The 13,943-nt window shown below is 46.2% G+C and overlaps 1 protein-coding gene across 2 annotated transcripts in view; it reads left to right on the top strand.

The window, feature by feature from the left end:
- Iqck (IQ motif containing K) overlaps positions 1-13,943 on the top strand; it is a 122,171-nt gene that overhangs the window by 77,964 nt on the left and 30,264 nt on the right. For both annotated transcript variants that reach the window (XM_016004127.3, XM_042282515.2), the window contains one exon: positions 12,467-12,578. In XM_016004127.3, the coding sequence (XP_015859613.2) occupies positions 12,467-12,578 (112 nt within the window). The remainder of the gene's footprint in view (positions 1-12,466; positions 12,579-13,943) is intronic.

Here is a 13,943-nt window from a genome sequence, read left to right on the forward strand (position 1 = left end):
CAGTGTCTTATTAAACTATTTCAAGTGACAATCTTTTGGGTTGGTAATACAAGTTAGGAGAGAAGGTGAATTAGATACAACACTTTGGATTCACCAAAACAGAATGGATAATGGAGTCTTTTCTCTGATTTTTCCAAGTACAAATGGACTGGATGTTATAACTGTAATTCTTAATAACTGTTTTGTTATATATAGTTCTACTGTGTTAAGGTTAAAACCTTTCTTTTTAATTAAACAAAAAGGGAGGAAGGCTGTGGAATAATCCTTCCACACACTGTAAATATGTATTACTCTCATTGTTAATAAAAAATGATTGCCAGGCAGTGGTGGCACACACCTTTAATCCCAGCACTCAGGAGGCAGAGGCAGGCAGATCTCTGTGAGTTTGAGGCCAGCCTGGTCTACAGAGTCAGTTCCAGGTAAGCCAGGGCTATTATACAGAGAAACTCTGACAAAAAAGAAAGAAAGAAAGAAAGAAAGAAAGAAAGAAAGAAAGAAAGAAAGAAAAGAAAAGAAAAGAAAAGAAAAGAAAAGAAAAGAAAAGAAAAGAAAAGAAAAGAAAAGAAAAGAAAAGAAAAAAGAAAACTGATTGCAAGAAGAGATTGGGGGAGACAGCCTGACACAGAGAATACTGGGAGGAAGAGTGGAGTCTGGAGATACCAGACAGCCGCCAAGGAAGCAGGACATGTAGAAAATGAGGTAACAAGCCATGAGCTACATGGCAAAGCATAGAAGAAATATATAACTCTTAAATATAAGAGTTAGGTAGTAGCCGGGCGGTGGTGGCGCATGCCTTTAATCCCAGCACTCGGGAGGCAGAGGCAGGCGGATCTCTGTGAGTTCGAGGCCAGCCTGGGCCCACAGAGTGAGTTCCAGGAAAGGAGCAAAGCTACACAGAGAAACCCTGTCTCAAAAAACCAAAAAAAAAAAAAAAAAAAAAAAAAAAAGAGTTAGGTAGTAACAAGCCTGAGCTATTGGCTGAGCATTTGTGATTAATATTAAGCCTCTGAGTGATTATTTGAAAGTGGCTTTGGGACAGAAAAACTCCACCTACATCATCAGTGCAGGGGCTGGTATAGATATTTGGGCTTCAGAACCCTAGTGCTATCTACCTCCTTTGCCATGTTCCTTGATTTAGCATTGAACTTCTTGGAGCCTCACTTTGTCATCTACAAAATGTAGCTAACAATAATACTGAATTCTAGTTCGGAGTGTTGAGATGGAGAGTAAACAAGAAAAACATGTAAGGCCAAGACTAGCTAGATCATCTACAAGGCAGAGTGTAACATGAAAATGTCCTTTGTTCAAAGTTATTGAGAATTTCTTCAAGGGCTGGGGGTGTAGCCCAGTTGGTAGAGTGCTTGCCTAGCATGTATGATGTCCCAGGTTCAATCCCTAGAACCAGATAAAACAAGGCCATGGTGGCATATATCTGTAATCCCAACACTTGGGAGGTGGAGGCAGGAAGATCAGAAGTTTAAGGCCACCCTTGGCTACATATTGAGTTCAATCAAGGCCAGCCTAGACTACATGAGAACATGTCTCAAAATTTGAACACTCAAAAGTCTGAGGAAAGAGTATTAGGAGATAAGAGTCTAGCCTGGGCTACCACACAGTGAGAACTTGTCTCAAAACAAACAACAAGCAAATGATAAAGACCTTTCAGCTTTCAAGCATGCCTAGCTTGCAGCCTAAGGGTCATGTATATCCAGACAGCAGTGAATGAAGTCCATCACATTTACAAATCTCAATGTCATGTTCCAATGTCAAAAAGTTGAATACCGTTGTATGGCGACAGCAGAGAATACATTAGTGGGGACTTCTAATGGGTCTGCTCTGCGCAGCTTGGCAAGAAGAGACCAGAAAATCAGGTGCCCGGCATTCTGCTTGGCACCCTGGTAGCTGACCTTCTCTGCCTCTCAGGAGCACTTTCCTTTAAAGGTAAAAGTTCACAGGTCAGTTTCACTGCTGTGGTTGAGTTTCTTTGGGTGAATAACATAGATTGTAAAATTTACACAGCAGCAGTTCCGTTTCCTTCTGTTGGTCAGAGCAAGCCATGAGGTTGCATGGATTCAAAGGTAGGGGATAGACTCCCATATGTATATGGGGGTGGGGCTCATGCAGCCAAAGATGGCCTTGAACTTTGTGACCCTCCTGCCTCTACCTTTAGTCTGGATTATAATACAACACCAAATCTGTTTTATTTGGAGCTGGAAATCAAATCCAGGAACCAGAGCTTTGTGCTAAGTAAGAACTCAACCAACCGAGTAGTACATCCAGCTCCAGAGTCCATCCTTTAATGATAAGAGTGACAATGGATTTTGTTATTATTGTTTGTTTTTTAGATAAGAACCCAGGTGACTCACCAAGGGTACAGTGCAGGAGCTTTCCTTCTTTTTCCTCTCTCTTGTCCCCAGTACTAAGGACAGACCCCAGAGCCTCAGGCTTGCCAGGCCAGTGCTCTACCCCTAGGCTGTATCTCCAGCTCTATATTTATTTACTTATTTTGAGACAGTGTCACGTTATGTAGCCCAGGCTGTCCTCAAACCCACACTTGCCTCAATTCCTGAGTGCTAGGGCTATCGACCCACATCACCACGCCCAGCTATGCAAGGGTTCTCCATCTTTAGCCTGCACCAGAACTTTTCACAGACGGCAGGGCCCATCCCCCAGACTCAGGAGGGCTGGGCGGGTCCTGAGAACCTGCATATCAAACAGGTTCTCAGGAACCAGGAACACTGGCAGTCTGAAGAACACCGTTTGAGAGCCCCAACAGAGGAGGCACTGGCTTTCAAACTTGACCTTGCATTAGGACAACTCTGAAGCCATTGCTTATATCAGGAATTGAATGGCAACACTCAGCGTTGATAGTTTTTATTGTTGCTGCTTGAGCTCAAGGGCTACAATACAGACTAAATTAGAGGCATTATTTGCCCATCTGAGGCTCAGTTTTCTCTTTGAAAAAGGAGTGGCAATACTGCATACCTCATAGATTTCTTCTGAGAATTAATAGTAGGCATGTAGATAGCTCCTAAAACAGTGCTCACAGGTCCCTTGTTAGACATGCTCCACAACTGTTAGCTAAGCACTAACTAGAGGGAAAAGCTCAGCATGTGGTGAGTGATTGGGTCCTTGGTACAGCACACTGTGGTCTGATTTACTCTGTAGATGACTGAGAAGTCCATGAAATACCTTAAATGCCTTTACATCTGATTCATTGCTAATCATCTGGCCACTTAGTTATCAAAAGAAGTTGGATGAACTTTATCTGAACTGTCATCATGGAGATGTGGGGGAATTTCCATTTCTTTCAAGTATGTGCTGTGTCCTGCTGTTCCCCCATTCCCCCTTGAGAGGGACTTCAGTAGAAAAATAGGTGTGGCTTCCTGGGAGAAGGCCTTCTCAGATCCGGGCATTGCAGTGACTGACTGCCTCAGGAAAGGCAGCTGGTGGTGGTGAGTCACCCAGATCCTGCCTTCCTGACCACAGGCTAACAGCCCAAGAAATCTCCCTTGACTCACATTGGAAGGATTTGCAATAATCAGCATGGTATTCATGTAGGAACTGAAACAGCCAAGCTGTACAGATGTCAGCGCGGGGTTTGTAACATTAAGTTCATTCCTGGCGTTCTCTTCCAGGGAAGCAGGGTGGCCCCGACTTGAGCTCATTGGGATCACTGGCAGTTCTTCAGGTCTTGTTCTGCCCCACTGGCATGCATTCGTACCCCCAAGGGTCTGTTTCTACAGAATCCAGGTGATACCAGTGTCATTTATTGAGCTTAGAAAAATGTTTCAAATCATTAGTTAGAAAGAGCTGGAAGAGGCAGCATGGGAAGCTGGGGCTGCAGTTTTAATGCCCACACAGGCGTCAAGGCAGAGGTTCGCAAACTGTACTCGAAGGACTATGTCCAGTCCACTGTCTATGATTTGGGTTTTTGTTTGTTTGTATTGTTTTTTAAGACAAGGTTTTTCTATGTAACTAGCCCTGGCCATCCTGGAACTTGCTCTGTAGACCATACTGGCCTCGAACTCAGAGATTCACCCGCCCCTGCATTCCGAGTGCTGGGATAAAAGGTGTGTGCCACCACTCCCAGTCTTGTTCTTTGGGTTTTATTCTTTATTAAATAAAGTTGTTTTGTAGCACTTGAGATTGAACCTATGGCCTCATGCATGCAAGGCAAGTACTCCACCTTTGACCTACAGTCCCAATGGTCTTTTTTACCTTTTTTATTTTGAGACCAAGTCTCACTAAGTTGTCCACCCTGGTCTTGAACTGAGGTCCTGCCTTAGTTTCTATAGTAGCTGGGATTATAGACCTGTGCCATCTGGTCTGGCTGCAAGTAAAGTTTCTCCTCTCTCTCTCTCTCTCTCTCTCTCTCTCTCTCTCTCTCTCTCTCTCTCTCTCTCTCTCTCTCTCCTGTGTGTGTGTGTGTGTGTGTGTGTGTGTGTGTGTGTGTGTGCATGCATGTATGAGTATTAACAAATAAAATTTTACTAGAACATGGCCATACCCATTTAGCATATTGTCTGCAGCTGATTTTATGTTGTAATGGCAGCATTGAATTGGTGTGAAAGACACTTCAAGGCCCACAAGACCAACAATATTTACTATTTTATTCATCCCAATAAAAAAAGTTTACTAGTTAGAGACATGACTTTAGATGTGGATAAGCTTGGATTTGGAACTAATACACTTAAAAGTTACAAACTTCGAATTTTACAAATGAACCACCAGGTAAGAGGGAAGTCAGCACCAGCACCAGCTGGAACATTCAGGCCTCAAGTACAGCAATTCGAGTGTTTGAAGTAAGTGTGTTTACAATGATTATATAGATTTGCTAGAACAAAATATAGACCATGCTGGAAGAACAAGTCAGTATGAAAAAAGGGGGAAATTCAGATTTGAAGAAGAACCGAGTGCAGTCATCAGGGATGAAAGTGACTGAGTGAATGGGCTCAGCATGGGGGTGCTGGCCTAGCATGCCGGAGGCCCTGCAGGCAGTGGCCCTCAAGTTCCAGCACACACCAGCGTCATGCAGGGAGTCTGTTAAAGCTCCTCAGCTTCCCGAGCTCACCTTCAGTGGTATGCTGATCTCACAGGCTAGGCTGCAGCCCGTGAGTTTGCAAATTCTTGCTGGTACAGAGGTTGTTGATCCTTGGATCACCTCTCTAACCAGCAGATAGACACGGCTAGAGGAGCCATTAATGAGAGTCGGGTCTGGGAGAAGCGAAGAGGGGGTAGCAGGAGGAAAAGCAACTGAGGCACAACAAAATGAGATGCTCCAGTGTAGTAGGAATCGCAGAGTGGGCAGTGAACAGTGGAGAAGCCGCATTTCCAGAAGCTACTGAAGGACATGAATCCTGAATGAGCTGAGTAAAGACAAGACCATCCAAAATGTTTTGCGTGCGACCATGGGACACTGGAAGTACCCAGTCCTCAACTCTGTCTCGCAGCGGAGATTCCCTACAATGGGAAAGCCAGAGAGCAATTAGAGAGTTCTCATCAACCATAGTAATGCCCTAGACAGTGAAGTGGAGTGTCTGCTCATCTTGGGGGAAAACAACATGGAACCTAGAATTACGTACCCACTCACCCATCACTCAAGAGCTATAAATATGCCTCTCCCAAACACGCCTCCTGAACGAACTCCTGAGAGTTTAAATAGAGGGGGATGAGCCCATGAGGAAGGAGCTGCAGGAAAACCACGTAGAACAAGATGTAAGCAGGCATTAGCCCCTGAGAAAGAGCAGCACAGCAGAGGCGGTGTGTGTGTGTGTGCGTGTGTGTGTGTGTGTGTGTGTGTGTGTGTGTGTGTGTGTGCGCGCGTGTGCGTGAGAGAGAGAGAGAGAGAGAGAGAGAGAGAGAGAGAGAGAGAGAGAGAGAGAGAGAGAGAGACACGCAGAAGAGCATGGAGAGTAGAATGAAAGCCATCTCAAAGCCTGCATCGTGTGGGAGGAGACTGTGGTGATAAGTTTAATTTTTAATTTATTTATTATATTACAGCACCTTTTTTTAAAAGACAGAGTTTTAAAGCTGGGTGTAGTGGTCCCTTAATCCCAGCTCTTGGGAGAAGAGACAGGTGGGTCTATGTGAGTTCAAGGCAAGCATGGTCTACAGAGTAAGTTAAATCCCTGTCTCAGGGGGGAAAAAAGACAGGATTTTTCTATTGTTGTTCAGGTTGGATTCAAACTTACTATGTGACCAGGCTGGCTTCACACTTAGATTTCTCCTGCCTCAGCCTTCCAAATACTCAGATTGCACACTTGGCTTATAGCAACGTAGTGTTGAACACCTGTAATCCCAGCACTTGGGAGACTGAGGCAGGAGGATATTAAGCGTGAGGCCACTCTGGGCTGTGTAGTGAGACCCCGTGAGAAACAACAAAACCCAACCCCAACCCCAAAGCCAACCAACCAAATAAAACAAAGACCAGAATGTGAAATAGCAGCTGGAATACAGACACTGTGTGCTCTGGCAATCAGGAAAGAACGGTCTATATAAAAGCATGAAAAATTAAAAATAAAACCAGTCAAGAGAACTAAAGACATCAATAACCATAATAAATGTACACAGAACAGCTTGTGCCATGGTTTCCAGACTGGGTCATGAGAGGATTGCCTCCATACTAGAGGTCCAGAAAATACAAAATAACCCAATGAAAGCAAAGAGTTGAGAAAAGGTACTGTGTGAACGCTGAGCAAAGAAAAGGTGACCTACCACCATGAATGGCCGATAAAATAGATCATAAAGTTAAACCCGTGGGGATGAAGATGCCCTCAACAGTAAAGGTGTATGTGTCATTTTCTATTCATTAGAGTTTTTTTGTGTGTACATGTATGTGGTATAGTGTGTATATATACATGTGTATGTGAGTGCATGTGTGCATGCATGTGGAGCCAGAGGTCAATGTAGAGCCTCTTCCTCTATTGCTGTCCATCTTACTTTTTTAAAAAAACAGGATTTTTATTACAATGAAAGATCATTACATCTAACAGTGCTGACATTTTAGGCATTCAATATATGCATGTCAAGAACCAGCTAGAATCTTCTCTATTCTGTAGAAAAGTACCAGGCCTTGATTCCAGCAACCACCTTATGTTTTAATTCAAGGTCTCCCACTGAGCCCGGAGTCCCCCAGTCATCTAGACTAGCCAGAAGACTTCAGGGAACCATCTCCCTCCAGCACCGCCATCTTCCCGCGCTGGGAGTGCAGCCATGTGCCACCTGGCTTCATGTGGGTGCTGGGGGTCCAAATGCGGCTCCTCATCCTTGCTCTGTTGGTTCTTTACCAAGTGTAGCCATCCCCCTGCTCCCTCATTACATGTTTAAAGTGTCGTCCTCACCCACAGGCTAAGCTGGTTGTTCACAAAAGTGCTGACACCCACTGTGGAAAACGCTGCTCCAGGGCAGACAGTTCTAGACTGAACAACCCTGAGGCATTCTACAGTGCGGGCGAATGTCAGTAACCAGGCCTGCCACTAGACACACAGCTCCTGAGACCAAAGGGAACACCAGCGACTTCTAGAACAAGCAGCCGACTTTGCTCTGCTTTGGCTTGGTTTTGCCGAAGATCTGAAAAGAACTCTCCAAGCTTCCTTCCAAAGAGAAAGTGGAACTTGCTAGCTATGCGCTCTGGGACTTTTATTGGGTAGTGGAAAAGAGTTTTGCAAACATCTTCCCCCAACCCCCGCCCCTCTCTTCCACGTGTGGAAACCGGTCTTTCGAATGTAAAGTCCGTTCGCATAACCATTGGGATGTCAGCCATGGCAAAGACATCCTAAGAACCTACTGGGAGACATCCTCATGCCAACTCCAGGGCTGGCACTTGTGAGCGTCATTGAAGGGCCCGTCGTCCATCCTGTCACTTCTCCAGCGTCCTTCCAGCGGCTGTAATGGATTAAGCACTTTCCTTCGAGGCAATTAGGAAAGCTTGAGGGAATAAGGGATGGCAGCTGTTGCTATGTGAGTGTCTGTTTGGCCAAGAAGCAGGGAAAACAAGTGAGCTAAGAGCAGTTGGGAAGTAGAGATTAGGAAGGGCAGAGTCCCAGCAACCTCTGCTTTCCTCCCCTGCCGTCACCCACCCCACACAACCCCAGAACCTCTGTTCAAGCTGGCCAGAGCCCAGAGTTATGAAATTACAAAATCATGTACGTGCTCAGCGCTTTGTGAACCCCGGGGAGAAGACCACACTTTTAACTGAGTCACTGGCTCCTCAGCCACTTGATTTGGAGCATTCAAGGCAATTAGAGGATTCAGCATCAGATGAATCCACTCTTGTCTTTACTAGTTGGTTTTAAGAATGGGTAACACAAAGAGAGCTTCCATAGACATGTTTTTATTAGCACTTCAGGCGTTGCTTTTGTGCCAGCTCCATTTGTGGTTTTGTTTGTTTGTTTGTTTGTTTGTTTGTTTCAAGACAGGGTTTCTCTGTGTAGCTTTGCACCTTTCCTGGAACTTTCTCTGTAGACCAGTCTGGCCTTGAACTCACAGAGATCTGCCTGCCTCTGCCCCCTGAGTGCTGGGATTAAAGGTGTGTACCACCACTGCCCAGCACCAACTCCATTTTACAGATTAAGAAACTGAGGCTCTGAGGGCCTAAGCAACTTACTCAAGGCTGTGCAGAGCTGAGATTCAGTCTCGGACTGTCAGGTTTAGAGTCTCCTTCCCCCTCCCTTTCCCATTGTTTGTGTATATGATGTGTATGTCTGTCCATATGGTGGGGGTGGGGGGATGTCACAGTGCTCCTGTAGTGGTCAGAGGACACCCTCCAGTGTTACTCCTTGCTTTCCTGTTTAAAACAGATCTCTTATTGTTTGCTGCTGTGTGTGCCAGGGTCTGGTATGTCAGCTTCCAAGGACTCTGCTGTCACTGACTCCTATCTTGTAGGAGTACTGGGGTTATAGGTAGGTGTGGCCATGCCAGGCTATTATGATCAATCCATATGAGTCTATTAAATGAGTAACAGAATTTATTAAGATATAAATTGAGGAAATACACTCACAAGAATGGAGTAGACAGCTGAAGTCATCCTCTGACCTGACAGGAGCGAATCCACCTGTAAGCAGGAGCAGGGAGCAGGACATGTGACCCTTCTACACCTTGTAAGAGGTCACATACAATGGCAGGAAGCGCCACCTCCTTTGGGCCGTATAGCCCAAGGTCATGGGCGGAAGCAAATACCACTACACCAGGCTTTACATGGGTTCTGAGGATTTGAACCCAGGTCCTCATGCTCGCATGGCAAGTGCATTACCCACAGAGCCATCTCCACAGCCCAGAGCTGGCTTTATAGACTGACATGGTTCTCTGAATGCCTTTCACCAGAGTCATACAGAATTGGAAGAATTTGAAAGTCTCAGGGGTATTAAAAAAAGTTGACAGCCAGACTGGCCATGCAGCGATGGTAGAACACTGGCCTAGCATGCGCCAAGTCCTGCCTTTGGTCCCTAACAAGGCAAAATAAATAACTATACCTAAATAAATCACAACAAATAAAAACGGACACCTGCATCAAGAAGCTCCTGTTTTATTTGTGCACCAAAGTCAAGTCCATAGCATCGGTCATATTCTTGTGCACACCAGAAGAGCAAGCAGAATCTCATGGTGACTTCAAAAACCAAGTGGCGAAGTGGTGGGAAGCCACGGGAAGGGAACCCGCTGCATGTTGATTCCACGCTGCACTCTGGAATTTGCTGATGAGCACAACTCCTGCCATTTAAAGTGCTTTCCTAACGGTGACAATAGTCAGGGGGATTAGCCGGTCAATGGGTGCCTGCTCTCCCCAGCTCACAAAAGCCTTCTCTAGTGCTCCAGGGTCTCCTGGCAATGAGAGAACCACCAACAAGCCTGGTGCTGCTGCGTTCTGCCAAGGTGAATGGCACCCAGGACAAAATGAAGAAGGTCAAGGAAAAAGGTCTCTGGCCCGACGCAGGAGACCACACGGTACTGTCAGCCGAGCCCTGTGGACAAATGCAGCCTTTGGAAGGGTGGCCAGACAGGTGTTTCTGTTTGTGATGTATGTCATCGACAAACAACTATAGGGAAGTAAATATTTAAGGAAATGTGGCGTGGGCAGGTGTTCACAGAACTCTGTTCACAATAGTAAAAGGTGGCAATGACTCCAGTGTCCATGAGGAGACAGGTCGATAAATCACACTGTTGTCTAGCTCCCCAGTGGCAGGCTATGCAGCAAAGAAGTGGGATAAATCGTGAAGCTCTGTATGAGTGAAGAATCCAGACACAATGATTGCAAATGATTGCAGTCATGTGAAATACCCCAGATAGGGAAATCCACAGATACTCTAAAACAGATGAGTGGCTGGGCTAGGGAGAATGGAGAATAGGGAAGTACTGATTAGTGGGTACAGAATTTCCTTTTGAGGCAATAAGAATGTTCTGGAATTCGATGAGTGGAGGCGGTCTCACGGTGTTCTGAACGAACTTAGCACCACTGAAGTTAAAATGTAGTATTTATATTGTGTGTGTTTTACCACAGTCAAGTAAAAACGACAACCATCAGGGCTGTGATAACTCATAGACATTCCCAGGAGAGCAACGGCAACACACCTCCCCTAAAATAAAACTGCCAAGAGATGACAAGAGGTGGGCCTTGCACAGAAAGGGGGAACAGAGAAGGGAAGATTGGCTGTAGGGCTGGGAGGGATCTGATGGCCAAACCTGACTCAGCCCAGTCCTTTCAGGGACCATTTGTGCCCTGGGGGGAGGCAGATGGGTAGGTGGCTTTAATGACAGTTGCTGTGACTGGGTGGGAAGTCTTAAGATCCAGCGGTGGCTTGAATAAGCTGATGGACACTTACCGAGGTGTCCTCCACAGGATGGCCCTGCCAGCAGGCTTGGGGAGAAGCTCCCCTTTGGACCTCTCCCCGAGCTGCCTCTGTTTGTTTCCTGCACCCACTGGGTCTCGCCTGTGCCTGAGGTTCCCACTGCAGCTCCTGATTGTCCTGCCTCGCCCCACCTGTTCCTGTCCAGTGACAGCAAGTCAAGGTTATGGGTTCTAGAAGACCAGGACAAGAACACTGCCCCTTGGGCACATGGGAACCCTGGAAAGATAGGTGTGGCCACTGACTGGGAGGCCACTGACCTTGGCATCTAGTGTGTGGCTTCCCCAGATTCTCATACTAATTCTAATACAGAGAACTATTCCCCAGATTATAAAACTAGGCTGCATTTTAATGAATGGAGCTGACTGTGAAAGGGAACCCACAAAGTGGTCATCTTTGATAGTTAATTCCAAGAGCTGTGTAAGTGTTACCATGACAACTTCCTTGGACATGGTGGTTGTTCCTTGTCTATTCAGTGACTTTAACTTCTTTTTCAGAATAAACTGGACATGTAGTTACCCACTTAGGCTTGGAGTCAACTTTCTGCTGAACAGTCCCTCCAGCAAGCGGGTGATAGAAGGAGGCCTCAGGATGGAGAAGGGGGTGAGGGGCTATGCTTCTGAGTCTACTGGGTCACACAGTACTGCGTCATACCATCATATCTCTCCCCTGGCACCCTCTCCTGGAACTCCATCTGCTCTCTTCATTGTGGTTTTCTCATCTTTAGAATGGGCCCAATCATTCCTACCTCAATAGAATGAATGATGGTCTTTTGGATCCCATGCTAGACTCAAAATTCTCTGTGTGGTTGGAAGATGACCTTGAATTCCTTATCCTCTTGCCTCTACCTCCTGAGTGCTGGGATTCCTGGAATCTGCTCTCACATCTGGTTCATCAGGTGCTGGGTGCAGCCAGGGTTTGCCGGTTATAGCTCAATAGCAGATAGAACACATGTAGAAGGAAGAAGACACCCTGTCAAGGGCGATGAAATGGACCTGGAAGAGAGTCTTGATGTGTAGCTCATTCTGGTCTTGAATTCAAAATTTTCCTGCTTCAACTTCCCAAAGTGCTGAGATTAGAGACATGTGCCTACCATAAATAATTTTTGTATTAATTACATGTTGAAATGACAAGATTTTTGGATATCAATAAGTAAGTATTAATGATATTAATTATCTAGGTTAAATAAGATATATTATCTAAAACATCCTTGCCTGCTTCTTTCTTTTTTTTTTCAAATGAGATGGAGAAAACTTAAAATTGCACATTATAGTAATATGGGACAACCCAAATCTAGAATATTCTCAACATACCATTAGCATGGCATATCCTCACAATCTTATTTGTGCTCACGTATGAAACAAACTTTTGGAGTGTAGATAACTTACCGAGAACAGTGTTTTCTAAGAATCAAAAGTACATCAAACTAGGGCCGTGGTGTAGCTGGGTGGTAGAGCACTCGCCTAGCATGTATGAGGCTCTCAGTTTGAGCCCCGTGTGCAAGAGAGTTATAAAAAGTTACAGTACATTCGGTCGGTTCTGAAGGCTTTTCCATGAAGACTTGTTAAGGGTATGTGTGGAGGTGTGGGGAAGGGGGCCTGGCTAAGCTTTGTGTCCTTTCCCAGGTTCGCTGTGACCCTGAGATTCAGGAGCTGCGGCAGTGGCAGAAGAAGCTTCGTGAGGACAAGCACATCCGCCAGCGTGTGAAGATCTTCTGGGCCAAACAAGAGCAGAAATGTGAGTGGCGGGCTCCACAGCCCACGCTTATTCTGGCTGTTCCTTCACCTGAGCTCTAGAGGGAAACTCCCGGAGGCCTGCAGAACCCATACCCATGTGCGTGTGTGTGTGCGCGTGCGTGCGTGCGTGCGTGTGTGTGTGTGTGTGTGTGTGTGTGTGTGTGTGTGTGTGTGTGTGTGTCCGTGTCCTGCTTGGCAGCTACAGAGTCCACAGGATGTAATTCACGTGGCCATTTTCCTCCCTTGAGGATTCTGTGTCATCTTGTATCTGAGGGCTTTTATTTTCTAGCTATCAAGCTGTGATTTGGGGAACGGTGTTAACGCAGGGTGCGCAGATAATCACCCTCCCCAACTCCTGCTGCGTGTCTGAACCTCAGTGGGTTTGTTTCCACCTTCCTTTTCGTTATGGGCAATTCCATGTGTCAGTTTGGCTGGGCCAGGGGATGCTCAGTTGGTGAGTACTATTTCTGGGTATAGCTGTGAGGGTGTTTCTAGACACTGGTAGGCTGAACAGATGGCTGCCCTCTCCATTGGCGAGGCCCCGAATAGGATAAGGGGCGAGGAAGGCTGAATTACTCGCCTGTATACGCAGAGCACTGCTCTCCTCCTGCCTCTCCTCTGGGCCTCCTGGGCCTCGGGCCTCAGATGTGGGCTGAACCAGACACAGTGGGCTCTCCAGCCCTCAAGCCTCTGGTCCGCCTCCCCACGTGTGTGGGCATATTAACACACACACAGCAGCCCTCCACACTCCTCCCCTGCTTGCAGGTGGCAGATGGTGGGGCGTCTGTGAACCAGTCCGTTGTAGTACTAAATCCTCTTCTTTATCTATTTTTTTGTATTGGGAAAAAAACATATGAGAATGAATACCAGCATATTAATCACGGTGGGATATTTGTTTTCTTCCCTTTTTGGGCAATTGTTTTTCTGTTTTCCCTACTGTGAATATAGAATGTTAAAGTTTAAAAATAAAAGAGAATTGGGAGGCGGGGCTGGCACAGGTTCAGTCAGTGAAGTGCTTGCGATGTACGCATGGAGACCTGAATTGGATTCCCCAGCACCCGAGTACCAAGACTACAGGGTGGGGGGCAGCCGGGGTCTCTGCAGCCTGCTGGTGAGACGGTCCAGTCTAGTCGGTGGACTCTGGTTCAGTGAGAGACTATTTCAGTAAACAAGGTGAAGAAGTGGCTGAGGAAGAGACCCAACATTTACACCTGACCTCCACATGCATGAGCACAGATGTGTACACATCCATAGGAACATGTGTATCACACATACACACACATGTACACACACACATGTACACACACACACACACACACACACACACACACACACACACACACACACACGGAAAAAAGAAAGAAAA

This window comes from Peromyscus maniculatus, chromosome 1 (assembly GCF_049852395.1).
Source record: "Peromyscus maniculatus bairdii isolate BWxNUB_F1_BW_parent chromosome 1, HU_Pman_BW_mat_3.1, whole genome shotgun sequence".
Classification (NCBI taxonomy): domain Eukaryota; kingdom Metazoa; phylum Chordata; class Mammalia; order Rodentia; family Cricetidae; genus Peromyscus; species Peromyscus maniculatus.